This window comes from Odocoileus virginianus, chromosome 12 (assembly GCF_023699985.2).
Source record: "Odocoileus virginianus isolate 20LAN1187 ecotype Illinois chromosome 12, Ovbor_1.2, whole genome shotgun sequence".
Classification (NCBI taxonomy): domain Eukaryota; kingdom Metazoa; phylum Chordata; class Mammalia; order Artiodactyla; family Cervidae; genus Odocoileus; species Odocoileus virginianus.
In genome coordinates this window covers 32,047,521-32,070,137 of record NC_069685.1, presented here as the reverse complement: position 1 = coordinate 32,070,137, position 22,617 = coordinate 32,047,521, and the positions used below count along the sequence as shown (strand labels likewise).

Below are 22,617 nucleotides of genomic sequence, written 5' to 3'. Positions count from 1 at the left end.
ACCTCTGCTTTTTAATATGCTGCCTAGGTTTGTCATAGCTTTTCTTCCAAGGAGCAAGCATCTTTTAATTTAATGGCTGCAATCACCATCTGCAGTCATTTTGAAGCCCAAGAAAATAAGATCTCTCACTGCTTCCACTTTTTCCCCTTCTTGCCATAAAGTGATAGAACCAGATACCATGATCTTAGTTTTTTTTGAATGTTGAGTTTCAAGCCAGCTTTGTCACTCTTATCTTTCACCCTCATCAAGAGGCTCTTTAGTTCCTCTTCACTTTCTGCCATTATAAGTTTTTAGACTCCACATTATAAGTGATACCATGAAATATTTTGTCTTTCTCTATCTTACTTCAGTTGTCATAATACTCTGTTTATGTTTGTGTCACAAATGGTAGGATTTTCTTCTTTCTAAAGACTGAATAATATTTCATTTTATGTGTATTTATAAATATTTACATGATTATATGTATATACATATGTCATATTTCTTATCCAGTCATCCAGAGACAGACACTTAGGTTGTTCCCATATCTTGGCTGTTGTGATTAATGCTCCACTGAACCTAGGAGCATAGGGGTCCCTTCAAGATAATGCTTTCATTTATTTTGAATATGTACCCAGAATTGGGATTGCTGGATCATATAATAATTTTGTTTTTAACTTTTTTTCAAGCAGCTTCTGTACTGTTTTCCATACTGGCTTTATTATTTTACATTCCCACCAGCAATGTACAAGAATTCCCTTTTTTCCATATCCTTAATAGCATTTATCACCTCTTCTGTTTTTGATAATAGCCATCCTAACAGGTGTGAAGCAATAACTAACTGTGGTTTTGATTTGTGCCTGATAGTCACGTAGAGCACCTTTTTATGTACCTTTTGGTCATTCGTATGTATGGCATTTGGAAATAAAATAACTGTCTGGTCTTTTTCCCATTTTTTAATTGAGTTATTTGGCCTTTTGATGTTATATCAATACCTTCTATATTTCTATATTTTAGATATTGACCCCTTTTCAGATAGATAATTTGCAAATATTTTCTCCCATTTAGTAGGTTGCCTTTTCACATGTTGATGGTTTCCTTGCTGTGTAGTAGCTTTTTAGTATGATATAATCATACTTGTTTATTTTTGCTTTTGTTGCTTTTGCTTTTAGTGCCAAATCCAAAGCATCATCGCCAAAACCAGTGTCAAAGAGCTTACCTCCTGTATTTTCTTCTAAGAGTTTTACAGTTTCAGGTTACATTTAATCCATTTCAGCTTGGTTTTTTATGTGCTATAAGATATGAGTCCAGTTTCATTCTTTTGCATGAAGATATTCAATCTTCCCAACACCATTTGTTGAAGAAACTATCATTTCGGGACTTCCCTGGTGGTCCAGTGGCTAAGACTCTGAGCTCCCAATGCAGGGGGCCTGGGTTCGAATCCTGGTCAGGGACTTAGATCCCACCTGCCACAGCTAAAGATCCCACATGCTGCAACTAAGATGCAGCACAGCCAAATAAACACATTTAAAAAAAAAAAAAGAAAGAAACTATCATTTCCTGATTGTATATTTTTCACTGCTTTATGAAAACTAATTGACTGTATATGCATGGGTTTATTTCTGGGCTCTCTAGTCTGTCCCATTAATCTGTATGTCCATTTTTATGCCAGAATACTGTTTTGATTACTTTAGCTTTGTAATATAATTCAAAATCAGGATGTATGATGCCTTCAGCTTTGTTCTTCTTTCTCAAGATTGTTTTGACTATTCAGAGACTTTTGTGGTTCCATACAAATATTAGGTGGTTTGTTCTATTTCTGTGAAAGGTTTCACTGGAATTTTGGTGGGAATTGCACTGAATCTGTAGATCACTTTGGATGTATGGACATTTTAACAATACTAATTCTTCCAGTTTATATTCTTTAAAAAGGTATAAACACAGAGTATCTTTGTGTCTTCTTCAGTTTCTTTCATCAGTGCCTTGTAGTTTTCAGTGTACAGATCTTTTACCTCCTTGGTTAAATTTATTCCTAAGTATTTCATTCTTTTTGATGCCATTATAATTGGGATTTCTTAATTTCTCTTTCTGATAGTTCAAAGCAAGAGCACTGGCAACTTAGTTTCATTGTTTGAACTGGCCGAAAAGAAGGTGGGAGAAGTGTTTGCCTGCCTCCCCCAAGAATTGCAGCCAACTCCTGTATGTATGCTGCAAGTACAAGCTAGACGCTTGGGCAGCAGTTTGTAAAGTAGGCATTGAGACCCCTTTCAGAGAAGTACTGGGAGAGAGAGGTGTTGAGTCCTGTGGAGTGGGAGGAAGGGAAAACTACAGTGATTACTTATGCACCAGTGAAGCATTGCTTCTGTTTGCTGTAATCTTCTGGGTCTTATGGACACCAACCCAAGCCAGGTGGAAGTCTTAAAAGTTGAGGCCCTAGATGTTCAGTCCAAACCCTTGGTCCTCAGGAAGAAGCTGAGTTTGGAGTTCTCTTCAGATTTTATGGCTCTGGGCCAGGAGTGGGGTTTATGATGAGTGCATCTCAGCTTTTCCTACCCATTTCAATGTGGGTATTTTCTCATTCATTCTATGTATACAAGTCTCTCAGCTTATTTCTGGTTTTCTTTCATAAGTATTTGCTCCTTGTGCAGCTGTATGTTCCGTGTGTATGTGGGAAGAGGGAAGTTCAGAAAACTTTGTTGTCATCTTGCTCAACTTCCCTCTTGTTTTCCTTTTTACAGTATAAAATCAAAGTTATTTAACTGGTATCGAGCACTGTAAGGGATGAGCAAAGGCCAGACTAAAAATGGATATGTTTCTTTGCCAGGGTTCTATTGCTTATGTTAAAAAACTAACAGATGCCAAAAAGAAGTTATAATAGAACAGGATGTAACTTATGGTCTAGATTCATCTTTCTGTGTTTTTTTTTAATGAGTAATTTGGAAGCTTTGAGGACTGGTGAGCTTAAGCAAAACTCTGATAAATTATGGTTTTTTTAACCTGGGAGACAGGCTTGTTTTTACTTAGGACTGTCCAGTTTCTTATTTCTCTGAAGAGACCCATGGACTTCATTTGCTGACCTTAATAACAACAGTCTTCTAGCATATTAAAGATTGAAGTTTCACCTGCTACCAGTTTAATTTCCTGCGTAATACCTTGTCTTCAAAGCATTATGCTTCGCTTTTCCTGCTCTTTATCAGCTGCAGAGCTGCTATTGTCTTCCTTGTTTTAAAGGCTACATTCTCCCCACCCATAAAATGGGGAAGGACTTCCCAGATGGTGCTAGTGGTAAAGAACCTGCCTGCCAGTGCAGAAGACATAAGAGACTCGGGTTCGATCCCTGGGTTGGGAAGATCCCCTGGAGGAGGGCATGGCAACCCACTCCAGTATTCTTGCCTGGAGAGTCCCCATGGACAGAGAAGCCTGTCAGTCCATGGGCTACAGTTCATAGCATTGCAGAGTCAGACATGATTGAAGTGACTTAGCACACATATCTTACTGGGTGGGAAAACAAACATATTTAGGAACATCTTACAGAATACCTGAAGCTTCAAAGAACTGTTAGTTCGAGTCCTTTGTACCCACTCACTCAGCTTAGATATAACTTCTTCCAGAAAGTCATTTCTAACACTTCTAGCTCAGATTCGATATCTTCACTCTGTATCCCATGGGCTTCCCTGGTAGTTCATGGTGAAGAATCCACCTGCCAATGCAGGAGACCCAGGTTCAATCACTGGGTTGGGAACATCTCTTGGAGAAGGAAATGGCATCACACTCCAGTATTCATGCCGGGGAAATCCTGTGGACAGAGGAGGCTGGCAAGTTACAGTCCATGGGGTTGCAGAGTCAGACATGATTTAGCGACTAAATGACAACAAATATATCTCGTAACACCTTGCACATTTTCTGTTCTTATCTAGATTTTTTGGTTTTTTGTTTGTTTAAGCTTTGTGGAGAGCGAATCAGTAAAATTGGCTATACTTGGTTTTAAGAATCTTGACTTACGAGTTTGGATCCACATAGGCCAGTAATTTTGGTAACTTTAAGCTAAAATGGGTTCCTCAACCTAGCATTTTGTGAAGATGGGAAAAGTTGTTGAAAATATCTTAACATTAAAAAAAAAAAGAAAGAAAATATCTTAACATATATAGCATAATAAAGCTCTAGGAGATTTTACTTTCTTCTCTTTCTTGTAATAGTTTTTGACAGTTTCTAATTCCTGCAGTATGACTGTGATAAATACTTTGGATCACTTTGGAAGCTCAACCAATAAAAATGTTTTTAAGCTTCTCTGTGTAAGCTGACAAGGAAAAGTCATTCTTTTCAGATTGTCACTATTTGTCTGACTTGCTTTTCAATTGGAAATAAATAAGATGGAAGACTAGGAGGTGACGATTACATCAGTTACTCTTAGAAATTTAAAAGCAAAATATTGTCTAAAAAAATTATCATGTTCTTTCCATCTCTTCATTCCAATCCAGAGCTATGTTTCTCCATGAAAGCTTTATTTTAGAGTTCAGTGTTAATCTTTTCTATCATTTTTGAAACTAAAGAAGAGTAGTTTCTAAAAGCTTTTAGTAGCTGAAACTTGTTCTCTCCCTCAAATAAAACCTTTTGTAGAAAGTTTTGTTCATTGTTGAGTCATGCAGTCAGGTCCGACTCTTTGAGACCCCATGGACTGTGTAGCCCACCAGGCTCCTCTGTCCATGGGATTCTCCAGGCAAGAATACTAGAGTGGGTTGCCACCAATTCCTTCCCCCTGGGGATCTTTGCGACCCATAGATCAAACCCATGTCTCCTACACTGACAGGCAGATTCTTTACTACTGAGCCAACCAGGGAAGCCCCATGTAGGAAGACCATTATATAAAAGACATAAGAATGAATCTGCTTTGGTTGGGGCCTGTCCCACCTACATACCTTTCTCTCCTTTTCCTGCTGTGACCTCTAAGTCACCTTGGAGACTGCAGAGTGTTTTAAAAACTGTTTCGCTAACTAAGAAAGCTACTGAACACGTGGCTTATTTCATTCTTGTTTCTCAGAATTATAGCCTGAGTACTTACTATTTTCTTGAACCCGAGAAGCAGAACGTGGTTGTAAGGTTGTGTACCTCTGTGTATGAAACACACACTAAAATTCCATCTTGACAAGTTTGCACCTATCTGATTGTAACAGTCTTGTTTTTAATGAAATGTCTTTGCTCCAGTTTCAAATAAAAGTTGGAATTTCCAGTTTTTACATTCCTGACATTTTTAAGTTTGAAATTAGTAACTCATATTTCTTTTCCCTTGTACACATGAGCTGAAGCAAACATTGAGCATCCAAATGTCACTGTATTAGGGGAGGGGAGCTTGCATTTCAAGTACTCCTTGTATGGCATCCCTTGTCCCTCCTAATAATGTCCTTTCTTTTTCCCATGTCACCCCTATAAAAGAAACCGTTGACAGATTTATAGTTTTAAATAGCTTTTCAGATATGATCTTCTCTGGTAAATAAAGCTAAAAGATGAAGTTAAAGAATAAAAACAGATAACTGAATGCTATGAGAATTTTAGTTTTTGCATAGTGTAGTCATTATGTCTTTCACATTGGAATGGAAGCTGCCTGCTTACCTTAAAAATGTAAAAACACACGAAATAGTAGACCCTGGCAATAACCTCAGTTTGAAAAGTGATTTATCATTGGTAAATATTAAAAATGCCAACTAGATTGCCTTTATTACCTGTATACTTTCTAGGGGAAGGGTATTCCCTAACAAAACTTTTTATGAAATGACTTAATGTTTAATATTTGTTTGTAAAGCTTAGAAATATAATGAAAAAATAGTTATAAATCTTGTGTGCTTTGTACATCAAAGAATTTAGGTTCATGCTGCTTTCCCATTCACCTGTTCGTTTTGGGTTCTTCAACAAAATAATGCAGAAAACATAGTTTGAACTTAGAAGAGGAAAATAATGTTTTAAAATCTCCACCTTTTATATTCCTACCTGTAATTTTGAGAATTAAAACCCTGAGCAACAGTGTGTTTTGGCAGGCAAATTATTTTAACCTGAAGCTTGATCAAAGTACAATTAGAAGAGCACTCTGAATTATAGCTAGAGATATTATTATCTTCTTATGCTCAACCTAAAAAGCGGATGCACAGATTACCTTTTCAACTCAGGATGTTTTCATCCTTAAGACCATGAAAGGTAATATACATGGGAAAATCAGTATAACAGTCCATCATTTTTATCCCTCATTCATTCTCCAAGGATAGTTTTTGTGACACCTGTAAAGAAGCTTATCTTGGAGTTTTGTGCACATAGGTAATAGGATATACCCAAATTTTGCATGATTGATGAAATCCTTGTAGTCTACTGCAGCACAATGCTGGAAAGTGACTAGCACTCCAGGAAAGTCCCTCACTAAGGAGTTACTTCCAAGGCCAAAGTATTACTTAAACATACCTTTAAGGAAAATTGTGCCTTCCCAGCTTGGCAAGAAAAGAATAGTTGGAATAGTGTGATCATGTTCTTCAGTTCTTTATCATCTTCTGGTTTCCTGCCTATAGAAAGAGTTAAAAAGAATTATCCATACATTTTTACCTTTCTTTTGGTTTAATTTAATGAGGATTCTTTTGTTATCAAGGTTTGACAGCGCTGGTAAATTCCTGCCAGCAGAAACACAGCAGGGCACAGTTTCAGGGGGGATCCCTGTGAATATTACCCCTTGACTCAGGCAAGACTCAGTCCCTGTGGCCTTATTTGGTGTCCTTGCTTGCCAGCTTCATTTTATATAGCTTTCCATGAGAGGTTCATGGCTTGAAGGATGTCCTAATCCCTGTGAGTTAAGCTGTCCTCCTTTTCTTCTTTGGCTTACAGCTAGCTTACCCATTACTGAGAACAAAAGTCTCTGGGTACTTGAGATTCATTGTTCATTTGATGAAACTGTGGTACACGCGTGTATATGTGTGTGTTAGTCGCTCAGTCATGTCTGACTCTTTGCGATCCCATGGACTGTAGCCCGCCGGGCTTCTCTGTCTGTGGAATTGTCCAGACAAGAATACTGGAGTGAGTTGTCGTTCCCTTCTCTAGGAGCTCTTCCCAACCCAGGGATTGAACCTAGGTCTCCCACATGGCAGGCAGATTCTTTACTGTCTGAGTCACCAGGGGAGTCTGTGATGCACATACATTTGAGTAAATTTAAGTTTTTCATTTGCCATGTGTAACTTACCCTGAAAAGTCATCTGGTCCTACAGTTGAAATTCTGCCCCTGGCATTCTTAATATTTCAGTGCCCCCCCCCCCCACCCGTCATCTAAGATGGTATTAATAATTTGAGTTTGTTCATTGGAGCATGAATATGATTTACCTTTAGTAATTTTGAAAAGGTTTCACACGCTGAGAATCACAATGTCATTAACAGTAATGCACTGTAGTACACAGTGAGATTCTTGGAGGCGTTGGCAAGAATGATCTTTCCTATCAACCAGTCAGCAAAGGCAGTGCAAAATTTCATCACTCAGTCTTGATGCTCAGATAATACCAGTAGTCAGGGTGACATTGTTGAGCTTCTTTCTGCTAGAAAATATTTTGCCTTTTGTTTTCAAAGATGGCCGTTGACAGATAATTCATTCTCTATGTGTATGGATATAATGAAAATACTTCTGTGAATTTAGTAGACCCACACAAAGTCCATTTTTAGGATTTTGCTACATATTTGTAAAACTTATTAAATAGTTGTACAAAACTATGTTTCCAATCTGTGAACTTCCTTTCTTCATTCCTTTATGCTGTTGCTGTTTAACAATGTATTCCCCCTCAGTCTCCAACATTGGATGCTAAATGGCTATAAAAATTAGTTTGTAGTTGCTTTGCTTATAGTTGTCTCATATCAGAATTCCATTTATCAGCTTCAGTTTTTTTACTGGAAGACATTCCAAGGAAAAGCTGGAATTTTAGGAATTAGAAACAAATTACAACCGAAAGTGAACATTTCCACAAGTAGAAACATAAAGAAGCCTCCTACACCACTCACAATGACTTCCACTTGAATTAGGTTATAAATAATTTGCATTGGGAAAAAAATGGTAGATAAATCCATAGTCACCAGATTCTATATTGGTCTTCACTATATACTCAGTAATCAGGTAATTTATTAATATTATTAGTAAATGTTTACAACAGTTTTGTTGAACAATTACTATGATATTGCTAGACAACTAGCAATAATGTCATGTAATAACTAATTTAATACTATAAGCCTAATATAATTTGTTGTTTAATTTTTAATACAATAATCCTATGAGACACAAAGTTATCTTATTTAATACAATAACCAACCCTATGAGAACAAATAAATAGTACACTCATTTTACAGAGGAAGAAACTTGAGCTTATAATAGTGTTTTTAAGATCTCACAGATAAAACTGGTAGATCCAAAATTTGAACCCTAGTAATACTCCAAAGCCTGTGCCCTTAAATCTTAATTTCCTTGAATATCCATTGTTTGTTTAGGATGGTTTTGAATGCTTTCGGTTATAAATGTGTGTGTGTGGCTGGGAATTTGTGTCTATTAAGGTTCTGCTCTAGCTTTTTGTTACTTTCTGACCAGCTTGATAATCTAGTCTCATCTTCAGTATCACAAGGAATTAATCTATATAGTATGTTAGTTGTAACTCAGTGTCATCTTGAAGGGTTTTTTGAATTATTTTAATAGTTGCCCTTCTGCAATGATCTGAAAACACCACTTACATTTACCAGAAATAATGCCTTTCTAATGCCAGTGTTAAAACTTCGGAATCTTAGAATGAATTAATTGATCAAAGAAGACTATTAGTGTCTGGCCTATAGTTTGTTCTTAATAAATGTTTGATGAGTGAAAGACTTCATGCATACAATGTTACTTTTGTGAAAGTTTACCACACTGAGCACTCTACCATCTTCTCTGGAAAGAAGTAGTATATGTTCTTTTTGGAATATCTGAAACTGTTTTATCTTAACTATATTAAAAAAACACACACACACTTGTGTGAGTCCCAAGCATTTGCCAAGATAATCACTGAAGATAAAAGGCTTCTCCCACTGCCTTTTACCATGGGTTTGAGTTTTGATATTTAATGATAACAAGTTGGGATCAGTGCTGGGCTGGGCAAGGTTCAAATTAATTATATATATAAAAGGGTACATCATTTTTTAAACCCTATCATATCCTGTTACCCAGTTCTCTAGTTCAAGTGCTCTAGGCACTGATTTAATCTGGAAATGATAATTGGACTCCCCGCTAGAATAGTCCATGTGTTTTGAGAGGCTGTCTGGTATGAGAGGATGTCATTCTTATATGAAAGAACTTGAGGCAAGAATCCAGGATGAAGAACTTTGGTTGATCTCACCAGAGTCCTGGCAACACTGTGATCTGAATCATTTTGGTCAAAGTCAAGTTTCCTGAGGGTCATAACTTTCAGTAAGAGGAAGAATCCCAGAGTGATTTTCTGGATGGGCCTGAATAAAAGCACAACTCATTAGTTGAGTAATTGAACGTGTTTGCTTTTACTTCTTGAGTTGTGCAGGTATATTAACTTTCATATCCAGGTCTATTGGAAACAGGTTTTATTTTAATTGAATTTTTATGTTTATGTTAATTTTCTCTGCAGTACTTTTTCCTCAGACAGACCCTTGGATGATTGTCTGTCTTTTTTTTTTTTTTTTTACCCCCTTCAATTTCCACCATTGTCGACTCACTTGTGTTCCAGTTAAATGGAAACAAACAACTTGTTTGTTCCAGTTGAACAAACAGCCACACTGTGTGAAATATCCCATTTCTACCCTTGAGTCTACTCATTTACTTTTCTGATAAATGACTTTGGGGGCCTGCAGAACCAAGGGATGAGACCTCTGGAGGTGATGTTGATGCATTTATAAGCAGTATTTGCATGAGGTTCTGGTAGCCTCTTCTGTCCCTGTTTGGTTTGGTCTTTTAAACTGCCTTACCTACAATTGTTCTTTTGTCTTTGTTTTGTTCATTATTTTAGTCTCTTTATGACCAGAAAAATGACTTGGGAGGGAAAGGAAAGTTTTATGGCAATCCGGCTTATATTCTTAGCTAACTGACCTAATTGGCTTATCATTTAATTTGTTTATTAAAATATAAAAACATAAAGCATGTGATAAATGCCGAGTTAGGGTACTGATGCTTTTCCTTAAGTTTGTACATTCCAGAAATTTGTCAAGTTTCCACAGTAGGGGAAGTTATGTGCTAAAGTTTTAAGGGGAAATTTTATGTCTTAATCTATATGTTTCGTACTAAATGGCATTTTGTGGATGTTGAAATAAACTCCTGGATTTAGGACCGTGGTAAACAAACCTGAAATTATTAATTTTTCCCTTACTGTGATTTTATATTACTTCTGATTGAAATGACAGTTTTTTTTAAAGCTTCAGCTAGAAGGAATAAATATATATAAAAATGTACACATATTGGAAGTATAGCAGAGAGATGAAAAATTCAGTCTCTTGAATGAGGCGATCCTGGATTTGAATCCCATCTCTGATATTTACTAGCGCTGTGACCTGGGTAGTTTTCTCATATGTGTAGTCGTTGTAGTAATAGTAAAAGAAGAATAACTACCAGAGGCGTGGAAGCAGCCAAGATGTCCTTCAGTGAGTGAGTGAATAAATAAACTAGCGCATCCACACAGTGGAGTCTTTCTTATTCAGCACTGAAAAGAAATGCACTGTCAAGCCATAAAAAGACCTGGAGGAACCTTAAGTTGTGTATCACTGAGGAGCCAATCCAAAAAGGCGACATAGTACGTAATTCCAACTATATGACATTCTGGAAAAAGCAAAACTATGGAGACAGTAAAAAAAGATCATTGGTTGCCAGGGGTTAGAAGGGATGAATAAGTAGAGCACATAGGATTTTTAGGACAGTGAAACCACTCTGTATGATACTGTAATGGTAGATACATGTCATTACACATTTGTCCAAACCCACGGGGTGTACAGTGCCAAGAGTGAACCCTGATGTAAACTCTGAACTTTGGGTGATAATATTGTGTAGGTGCAGGTTCATTGACTGTAACAGATATACCCCTGGGTGAGGGATGTTGATTGTAGGGGAGGCTATGTATATGTAGGAGCAAAGGGTATCTGTATTTTCCACTCAGTTTTATGAATCTAAAAACTGCTCTAAATAATAAAGTGTACTAAAAATAATAATAAGGATACAGCATGGGAGGAAATGAAGAAGGAGAGAAAAAATAAAAAGACTACTCACTGAGCCTGCTATCAAGGCCACCGCCTGTTTTACACCCTCGGCCTTCCCGCTCTCCCTGGCTCTCCCTCGCCTCCGGCCTCAGTCGTTTCCATGTGGATGGTTAAGGCAGCTTGTTTCCCCACAATGAATCCCTAGAAACTTTGCCATAAAGCAGACCGCCACAAAAGAGGTCACTGATGAGAGAGTTCTGTTTCCTTAAACAGACAGTATTATAATAGAAGATTGCATTCCTGACCAGAACTTGCCGTCGAATAAAAAACTGTGTTCTGAATTCTCTAAAACAAGTGTGATATCCACTCCACATTGATTGCAATCCTGGGTACCATGAGTGACCGGTCCATAAAAATACAACTCTGGAGATAATCTGGTTTTGCAACCATTTGGGGGTAATATATTCATTTTTTAGAACCTTCCCCAAATCATTGTTCATCCTCGGGACACAATCTGTCCCAACCAGCTGTGTCTTGCAGCTACCCCTGTGGTACCCACAGTGCCACGGGGCACCGTGACCACGCTGTAAAGGGTTGGTGTGGCTGAGGAGCAGTTCGCTGAATAAGAAGGCCTCATCTGTTCAAGATTACTAAGGAGAAGTACTGGGAATGTCCACCCAAAAAAAGAAAAAGGGAATGCTGTTTCCTATATCAACGTAGTGAGACACCTACCAGGATGTTTTGTAAGAGTTTTTCTCCTTGAATGCAGAAAGAAAAAGTCAGTGTTTGTTCCATAATAAAACATTTAATGTATAAAAATTATTTTGCTTCACAAAAAACTGTGAATGTACATGCTTTGCACTTTTATATTTCCTTTGTTTCTGGAAGTCTAGGTCAGATGCTCCATAAAGTTTTTATCACCATGTGATCTGTAAAGCATATGTTCCACCAGAAAACTCTTCCAGTACCTAGCTCTCTGGTTTCCATAGAGGTGATGATGGAAATTTACGTGTAATTCCAGACTAGTGTTATGCTACAAAGGATGTTTATAAAATATTAACTTCTGATAAAGGGGATAATATTTTAAAACACCCTTGATCCCTGAATGATGTTGCATATTAATGGTTATATAGCATTTGGCTTCAAAGTTTCTTACTACGTAAACTTTGGTTTCTTACTTGTGTAAGTATCCCTGTAGAAACAGATAGAGATGCTTGTCTTTTTCACAAGGTTAGAGTCTGCTGTATTGTTCAAGTAAATGCTTTCACCCATTACTACTGTTTTTTTGTTCAGCTACTGACCAAAAAAAAAGGCAGTTTTTATTACCCAGAATCCCCAAAATTTGAGGCAAGCCTAGTTTCATAGCAATGTTCTATCTAAATTGGGGCGGGGGCTGGGGCAGCACACTGAGTCTCCAGGTCAGATATGTCCCACAATCTGTTTTTGTAAGGCCCATAAGCTAAGAATAGTTTTATGTTTTGAAGTGATTGAAGAAAAATCAAAAGAAGAAAAATACATGAAATTCTAATTTCAGTGTCCATAAAGTTGTGTTGGCACGCAGCCACAACTCATTCATTTACATACTACCTATGGCTGCCTGTGAATGACAAAAGTGATTTGAATAGTTACAGGAGGGACTGTGTTCTTCACAAAGCCTAAAATATTTGCTCTCTGGCCCTTTGCAGAATAAATTTGCCAGTCCCTAATCTAAATAATTTTTCACCGTCTGTCACTCTACCTACACACGTATGTTCTTAGTCATTCTTTCTTTCTCTCCCCTCCCTTTCCCCTTCTTCCTCCCCCTCCTTTCCTTCCTCTTCAAACATATATCATTTTGAATCTGGCAATTACAATTACAAAGAAATCAAATTGTGAGCCTATCATAAATGCTAAGCGGAAACACATTTCAATTTCCTTTGACTTGTCAACTCTCTTCCCCTGTCTACTTTCCCTTTCCTCTACTGTCTGTATATAGAATTTCTAAGGCCATGCCATTTTCCAAACATATTTTGTTTTTAAGGTGGGGGTTAGATCTTGATACATTTTTTAACTTCCATGGAAAGTTCCCTGCTAGTATGTGGTCCCATTTTTAACCTATTTGTAGACACCCCCGATTATCTAAAATCACTTTCACATGGGGCTGAGGTTAAGCTTTATTTCTCTTGGCATGTCCCTGCCATAGCAGACACTTCCTCTTTGCCTTGAAAGGACAAAACGATGTTCAGCTGTCTGGGCTCAGGCCCAGTATTTGATTTATACATTATTTAATTTCCTCCTGAAAATTGGAAGCAGGACTTTCAGGAATGGAAGTCAGTATTTTTCATTTGTTTAAGAACACTTTTAGGTCTAATATAATCATCGGTAGTAGATGTCAGCATGATTAGGGGGTGACTTAAGGTAAAGCAAATAAAACATGAATACAAAGGAAGATTATTTGACAATGGAAAAGATCTGAAGTTTTGGAATAATCATATTTTATGTGTTAGTAGGTGTTTTGTGTGCTAGTGTGTGCTTACACTTGAGGGTACCTGGCTTTACCCACTGTCAGAAAGACCTCTAACCATTACGCTAGAGTGAAATTGGGGGATTAGAAGTTTGAGAAGAACTTAATGTAACCGTTCCTGTAATTTTACAGAGGATTTTTTATTTCTGTCCGAGCTGCTACTGCATTTATCTCCACAATTAAGTTCATACACATGCCAGGATATGAGTGCCAAAATGGTTTGAAATTCGTACAGCAGTGCACTCAGGAAATTAAAAATTAACTCTGGAAATACCACTTCTTGTTTTACATCCACTTTTGGATAGTATATTCCTTTTTAAACCTCCCTTAGATCATTGTTACTCTTAGGTTACAGCCTGTCTCCATTTTACCACCGAAATTCTCAAAAGTCTGGAACACTTACTGCCTCCAGTCCCTCACTCCCAAGTCACTTTAGAAACCCTGGCAGCCTGGTCTCTCTCTCCCTCCACACTGCTGAGCTGACCTCACCAACAGTTTCCTCATCTCCAATCCAGGACCCAAGCTCCAAGCCCTCAGCTTCCCTGGCCTTTCTGCCCCATCTGCCAGAAGTCATACCTTCTTCCTGAAATGCTCTTCTGGTTTTCACGTGAACTCTCGTAGGCTCCTCTGCTTCTTCCTGTCTTTTACAGACTCTCTCCTTGTATCACACTAAGCTGAAATGTTCCCCAGGTCTTGTTCCTTCGATCACTTCTTTCTCTCTGCTCTCAGCTGTTTGCTTCTCATCCTTCCTCAATGCCCCAGACATTTGACATGAACCTGGAGACTACAGGAACACAGTCTGAAACCACCCAAGGCTTGTGAACTACTTTTGAACCTCTGGATGCAGCCTACCCTGTGCTGTCTCTGTGCCTTGCTCAGGAGCGTTCATGCACATGGCGTGCCTCAGTGCCGGCACCACCATCTTCACATCTCCCATTCTTCTGAAGCTCATTACCAAGGGGCCTCCTCTTGATTAGTGAGTGCCTCCTCATCGGAGCTACGGTGAGGGCCAGATCACCTGATAATGATAACTAGTTTGAAGGTATTGGAGTCATGCAGATAAGGATTTAAAGCTGGATTCAGCACTTACCTGATTGTATGATATTGAGCAAATACACCTAAATGCTTTAAATGTCAGTTTCTTCATTTTTAAATTGTTGGGGAGGGGGACTGCTGCCTCCCTCACTTGCGCTGTCGGATAGATTAGGCATGTGAAGATCTAGAACATTTGGGAGTCAGTCAGTGGTGGTACTGGTGGTGGTAGTTGTAGGGATAACTACATCATCAGTATTGTTCTTCCATGCCAGTATTTTATGTTTCTCATATATCACTCACTTCACTTTCTGAAAAGCATTTGTACAATTGTCTTATTCCCCCCTTCTGAATTCTAGGCTCCTACAGGTTGACTTTATATTCCCTCCCCAAGAGCATTGAACAATGTTTTGTGCATTGGTTTTCCTAAATGAATTGAGTTGAAGAGAATAGCCCTTCTCTTTCCCTGAATAAATACTGGCTTCACAGTGTTCTTAGGATTCAGAGCTGCTGTGTTTGTGGTTATATCTTCATATTTCTGTCAGATATTAGCATACTGAAAAGTCTTTGCCTGTTGTGTTATGTTTTGTCACACTGAATCTTGAAACTCACCTCTAAAATTATTGCATTTTAATTTCTCAGAGACTTAAGGACCTATACATTTAGAACTAATCTGAAGTAATTCTTATTTTTGAAAAAAAAAAAACTACTAAACTGCTTTGTATTTGATACATAAATGCTATCAGTAGTAAAATACTTAAGATAAATTAATTAATGTTTATACTTAAAGTTTTTACATTAAATTATTACTTTTGATTTTATACTTTCTGATTTATAAAAGCAAGGCCACCTGCAGTTTTTTTGGCTTATATAACTAGCAGTTTTTCTTTTTTACAGAATGTTTTTCCTTACAAAACCCTTACTTTCCATCTGTGAACATATTTCTAGAAAGCAGATTTTCTGTTTCTCAGAAGTGTCACTTCTTCACAAATCACACAGTATCCTGGTTACAATATCCTGTACCTGCTTTGTTTGTTGTTCAGAAGCCCAGGAATGCAGAGCAGGTTCTGCTGATGATTTTTGAAGGAGATAGCAGAACACGACTTGTTGCCACTGCTGCTGCTCTGAACAGCAGTGACACTGAGGTCACAGTGTCTGACACGAGTGGGCTTGACTCACAGACCAGGTAGGCGCTGAGGCCTTATGAAAACAGCACAGATCACATGGAGGATTTTTTTAAAGTACCAGCACCCAGAAGTCACTGAGATCCCCCCCTGATCAGGCTTTCATCAGTCAGAGAGTCTTTTTGGAGTTGCAGTTTTGCAGGGCTCTGCATTGGGTGGTGTTCTCAGAGCTTCGAACCGGCTGTGCCGCACCTGAGTGTAGGATACCCCTGGGTGAGTCCTGGGTTGGGGTAGTGATGGGGTCAGGGACAGACTGCATGAACATGTCAAGTACTTTCAGGAATTATTTGCAAGCACTCAGGAATATAAAATGGTATCACAGCTGAGAGCTTTATTTAACATTCCATTTAGCTCTAATCTCTACTTAATCTCCACTGTTTTTATTTGGTTACTAGGTATTTAGCACAGCCCCGTTTTGTGGAAGGCTGGCCAAAAGCACACTTCAAATTAATGGTAGTCAAAGCTTGCTCTACTGAATCTAGACTGGAGCATGAGCAAGAGGTTCATTGGTTCTGAAGTTGTTGTATAGGGCTTTTTTGGTTTTGTTTTAACAATCTGCCTCAGCAGTATATACAGTATAAAGTTATAAATACAGCACCCTTGCTAAGGAATAAATTCCACATTTGGTCAAAAATCAAATTGTTAGGACAGAAGTCCTAACTTTCGTTAACATTAAGTCAAGTATCAGATTTGTCCTCATTCATTCAACATGTATTTATTGAGCACCTACTATTAAGTAAGTTTCCAGTCACTGGTACACAATAGCAAACATACTAAATGAAAGTCTACCAATTTGTGGATCCATTTTTCTGAGGAGAAAGAGTACATCAACAAAATAAGTTAAAATGTAATATATTAGATGACAATAACAGAGGAAGAGCAAAGTAAAGCAGAGAAGGAAAAAAGGATTCTAGAGAGTAGGCCATAGGTTTAAATACAGGTGGTCAGGGAGAGCTTACTAACAAGGTGATACTGGATCAAAACCTGAGGTAAGTGAATTGTGGTTTGTTATCCAAGAAAAGAGCATTCCAGAAGGGGAACAACAAGAGCAAATGATCTGAACAACAGTGAGCCTCTCTTGTTTAAGAGCAGTCAGGAAGTCAGTATAGCTGGAGTGAAGAGAGTGGGGGGTGTTCCAGTGTCCAGCTGAAGAAAGTGGGAGGGGTGATTGATAGCAAATGATAGATCAAGTTAATTGAGGACTGAGGACTGACCATTGGATTATTGACAGAGCAGTTCAGTGGAAGGTCAGAAGTCTCATTTGGGTGAGTTTAAGGCAGAATAGAAGGAGAGGAAGTGGAGAAAGGCAAATAAAGACAGCTATTCCAAGGAGTTTCATTGGTCGTGGATTAAAGTAGATGTGGAGGGACTTCCCTGGTGGTCCAGTGACTAACACTGCGCACTCCCAATACCGGGGGTTGTGGGGCAGGGTTCCATCCCTGGTCTGCGAACCAGATCCCATATGCTGCAACTAAGACCCAGCACAGCAAACTAAATACATACATGATGCATACTTCATAAAAAAAAGCAGATGTGGAGACATGGGAGGTGATTATGCTTTTAAAATGAGTAATTACAACATATTGTTATGCTGATGGGGAAAATTGATTATGTATAGAGAAGCAATTAAAGCAGCAAATCTTGACTTAGGAAAAAGGGAATAGAATCCAGTGCTTAAATAGGAGGTCTAATCTTGGGAACCCAAGTAGTACAACCATTGAAACAGAAAGGACAATTAAGCATGCGAGTATAAGTAAAGGGAATACTGTAGACTTGATGATGGTAGCGTACTGAAAGTTCTTCTCTGCCATGTAAGGAAAGTCTCTTCCCAGTATTTGAATAAGATCTACAATATTCATGTCACATGGTCATGACTTTGAACAAGCTCCGGGAGTTGGTGATGGACAGGGAAGCCTGGTGTGCTGCAATTCACAGGGTCACAAAGCATCAGACATGACTGAGCAACTGAAACAAACTAATGATTGTTTACTCACTATCTCTAGAGCTATCTTCGTCTGGCCAGCTTGTGAATTATTCATGTGTTTCTTTTATTGAGCAGAAACCCCTCTCCTGCAGCCTTGGTCCTAGATCTACTTTCTAGAGCCTCACAAGATCAACAGTTCTAACCCTTTTGGTAAGCACCGTCTAGGTACTGAAGAGTTGAAATGATTTCTCATTGCAGCCCTCATTCCTTCTGGGAACACAGTTGTCCCATTAGGGTTTCTGCTGCGCTGTGGTTTGGGCCCCTCTCATATCTGATCACTTTCTCTATTAAGAGGAGCCAAGCTTATTTCATCAGCTTCGTTTGTTAATCAGGACTCATTCATCATGTCATTTGAGATCATTTTTCTCCTAGGCTTGTTTTTTTCCCCCAGATATTCAGCGGTTCTAACAAATATTCATACTTGATTAGCATACCGACAAAGATTTTGTCTAATGTGTTCATTCATAGACTGCATCCAAGGACAAAGCACAGATATTCAAGAATCCCCTCCAACCTGAGCTTTACCCACTGGTTAGCCCTTTCTGGGTAGAATTGTCACGTGATGCCAAGTAAATCAACATCTGATTCAGGAGAGGTGGTCAGATTAAGTGGTATCAGGCCAAGAAAAAGGGCTATATTATTAGTGGATTCAAGCGTGGATGTCAAGATGAAAGGCATATCCTTGAAAATGAGTTAGTGAAGCAAGAAGTTCTCCGATCAAGGTGACACATCTGATGGTGGACACTTTGGGTTGTAGGGGCCTGGAGAGATTAATTATAGCTGAAGATAAACATTTCAAAAGCATTGGCATAGAACTGATGTTTGAAGACAGAGTAGATTCATTCTTTGAGAGGGGATAAGTCAAGACTAGAAACTAGGGCCCTAGAATAATGTATCTGTACTAGGAATGTCTATGGCATATTAAGCATATGATCTTCCAAGAATTCAGAGCTAGTCCCAGGACATTACCATGTACATGAAAAATTGATTTGGAGAACCACACTGGTTTGAATCACAAAAATAAATAAGAGAGTCCTGATTTTCCTATTATCACTTCCTAAGCCCACTGCCAGCCCCATGAGCTCTGCCGCTGCCTCTGCCACCTCCACATTAGTGTAGCAGCAGTGTTGACTGCCAGAAGGCAGAGACTGCAAGTGAGACAGTTCCAGTCACCAGGCTTTGGACAAAAGCCAGGTCAGTTCTGTAGCATGAAGCACGTAGAGATGTGGAGAACGCGAGCCGTGACTAGAGCTGGCTGAGGCTGAAGGCCTTTTAAAGGCTGGTTAGGGCGAAGCAAGGCGAAAAATGGGAAGAAAAGACGAAATACAAGAACCAGAAAGTATGACTACAAGACTCACTGTTTCTAAAATTTTGAACAAGTAGTGGTTGAGAAAGCAATATTCTTTAATCATACTCATGCATGAGTAGGAGCTTCTTACCGGGTGGATGACTCTTCTTTACTTTGTCCCACTTGATTGTTTGTAGGCTACGATTGACATATAAATAAGGGAGGAAAAGACTGGAAACAACTCAAATGTCCATTACTCGGGACCTGATTGAGTAAATATGCAGCTATAAAAGAAAAGAGAAATGGCTCTCAGTATAGCTATGAAGTGATTTCTTGGACAAATTGTTGAATGGAAAAGTTAAGGGCGAGGAAGGATTGAATAGTATACTAACATTTATCTAAGATGATGTCAAGAAAGGGATGGGAAAGCTTCCCTTTTATAAATATATCCCAATCAATACATGAAGGAATACCAGAAAGATGATAGTACTGTTTTGCAACCCTAGTGAAGTAAAGGACTTAGGCAATCATGAGTGACTAAACCATAAAAAGAGAAACAGCCAGGCATTATATGAATCTCAATATCTTTGAAGTATTTGTCCCCAAAAATCAAACCTGAATATTTTCAAGCTTCTAGATCTTATTATGAGTTTATAGGAAATAAGGAGACAGAGGAACATTTTAAATCACACCACAGAAATGCTCAGAAAAGTAAAGAATGTGGGAAACTATATCAGACACATGATCCAGTTTCTCCAACATGAATTAATTGTAAGGGAAAAAAGGGAGAGAAATGAGACGTATTAACGAAATGCAATGTGTAGGTCTTCTTTTGACCCCAGTTCAAACAGATTAGCTGTAATACATTTATGAATAATGGGAAGAATTTTAGCACTGACTAAATATTGACTGTATTAAGGAATTTTTGCTATTTGGAATGTGGAATAATGTTGTCATTATGCTTTTTAAAAAACCTTTTAGAGATATGTGCTGAAATATTTGTGGATTAAATATTATGATTCTGAGACTTGCTTCAAAAAATTTACTGCAGTGTTGGGGGTAAGAATTAGAGTTTAGATAAAATAGAGTTGGCTGTGAGTTTATCATTGGTAAAGGTGGGTAACAGGTGAATGAGAGTTCATTATATATTACTCTCTGGACTTCCCAGGTGTTGCTAGTGGTAAAGAACTGCTTGCCAATGCAGGAGACGCAGGTTCCGTCTCTGGGTCGGGAAGATCCCCTGCAGAAGGAAATGGCGACCCACTCCAGTATTCTTGCCTGGAAATCCCAGGGACAGTGAATCCTGGTCAGCCATAGGGTTGCAAAGAGTTGGACATGACTGAAGCAACTTAGCACATACACACACACACACAATCTACTATTGTATATGTTTGAGTTTTCCCTAGTTAAAAAAAAGCTTCAGTGAGAAGGAAAAAAATATATTATTCTCTCTCTAAATATTCACTAAGGACTCAATTTCATCTACCTTCCCCTTTCTCCACTATTCTGAAGAGAAAGAGCTGGTCAGGTTTACAAAGTGGGGTTGAGCTGGTGTGAAAAACACTTAAAATCATTTTCAGACACTTAGAATGGTACAAGTTTTTCACACCTGGAATACTGTCCGTTTCATTCTTCCCCTCCTTAAGTCTTGTCAACACACATTTTTAGTTTAATTGATTTAGGAACTGTCTTCAAATAAAATTTCCATAAACTTCCAAACTGAACAGCTCCAGACTCAAGTTTTGTAATCTATTAGCTATATGACCTCTTCCACCATAAAGCAAGTGGAACTTTTATTTGCTTTCTGTTCTGAATTTCATTGAGACTTCTCTGGTTCCTTAGAAAGAGAATGGATTTAACACAAAGATAATATCTATTTTTGACTATGACCCAGTTAGAATCATCACTCAGAATAGCTTTAATTTTTACTGTAGATTCCATAATCATTGCCAAAGAAATTGGTCCTTGAGGTTTTTCAGCTTTATCATATTTTGTATAAATACTGCATGCTGATTGTTATCTGGACCCCTAGTGAGCAGCATGATCTAAGAAAATGGCAGCTAGAAGCAACTGGCTGCACTGAGGTATACTGAGCACTATTTTTGAAAGTATGGCTGGCAGGCGGGCCATTGCCCTGGTGGCCGCAAGATCAATTTGGCATCTTTTCAACAGAATGTTTTGAGGTAATGTGTTGCCAGACAGCATTTGAAGCAATGTATAAGCAACACAAGTTTGCATATAAATGAAAAAGGGCAGAGGACACTTGAACATTCTCTCTCACCCTTCAACCAAGCACCATAGGCCTGCCTCCAGTCACCTATGCTTACAGGATCCCAAGGATTTTCACTCCCCACAGAAAACTACAGAGTTGTCATGTCATCACAACATGAGAACGCACACACGGTTGATAATGGTGCAGAGGAAATGATCTACCTCACTTTGACCCCATCGTAATACCCACAGTGACTGGGCTAGCCATTCAGAGACTTGCCACAGGAGTTTTGGTTAGTGGAATGAGAAAATTACTTGTGGCTAAAGCTGTAAGATACAAAACATAGACACTGCGTGTTGCTGTGTTTTCAGCCATGTGGAGAAAACCACTCCATAGTGAGTGAGGAGGTCAAAAATATGAGAGAGAATGAGTGCCTGGTTCCAGCCGGCCTGCTGAGGCCCAGCTACACTACTGTCCTCAGGTTCCATTAGACCCAATAATGTCATTATAATACATTTCCCCTTTGATGCAAATTGACTTTCTATCCCTAGCAGTCAAGGACTAATCTACAGCAGATGTCACAAATGATTGTTCATATTTGGAAACATAAGAGAAGCTGAGGCAGAATTTTATCCACCTTACTAAGAGGTATTCACGTATGGAGTGTGAAAAGTATTCACAAAGAGTCCCCTTTGATTAAGGTTAGCTTGGTTGTGTGTGTCATGGCAATTAGAGAATACATATCTTAAAGTCTTTTTAGGTCTTGGGTTTCTTCTTAAAGAAAATAAAAGTGTCCATTAAAAGGTTGATACAAAAAGTTAGTAATTTTGAGGTTAACCCAAAATTTAGCGTAATCTTCCATGGGAACATTTGTATATGTATGTGTGGGTTTTAAATTCCACAGATAGCACTAAAATGAGAAATAGGCAAAAAGGTGTTTTAAAATACTTTGTTTCAGCATGTAAAATCTTGTTTTATTACAGAATTCTTTTGCTGAAGGCACAGCTCTGCTGGGTTGATGCCAGAGTGATGGGATCATAACAGCCTAGTTAATTTTAAAAGATTTACAAATGCCGGGCTTCGAACTACTGATAGTAAAATATACTTCACACTTTAATATAGTGCTTAAACTCATGCCACATCTTGTGGACTTAATATTGCATCTGCACATGAGTGTGTGTTTGTGTGTGTGTATGTGTTTGAATGTAGCTATGTTTATTTCAAAGAGAAGAATTGGTGGGGGAAAGCAGG

General features: G+C 38.4%; 1 protein-coding gene across 4 annotated transcripts in view; it reads left to right on the top strand.

Moving 5' to 3' along the window:
* AFG2A (AFG2 AAA ATPase homolog A) overlaps positions 1-22,617 on the top strand; it is a 325,935-nt gene that overhangs the window by 286,511 nt on the left and 16,807 nt on the right. Inside the window, exon 16 of one of the 4 annotated variants that reach the window (XM_070474872.1) lies at positions 17,942-18,016. The exons of the other annotated variants lie outside the window; for them this stretch is intronic. Coding sequence (XP_070330973.1) covers positions 17,942-17,983 — 42 coding nt within the window. The 3' untranslated portion in view covers positions 17,984-18,016. The remainder of the gene's footprint in view (positions 1-17,941; positions 18,017-22,617) is intronic. 4 annotated transcript variants of the gene reach the window in all.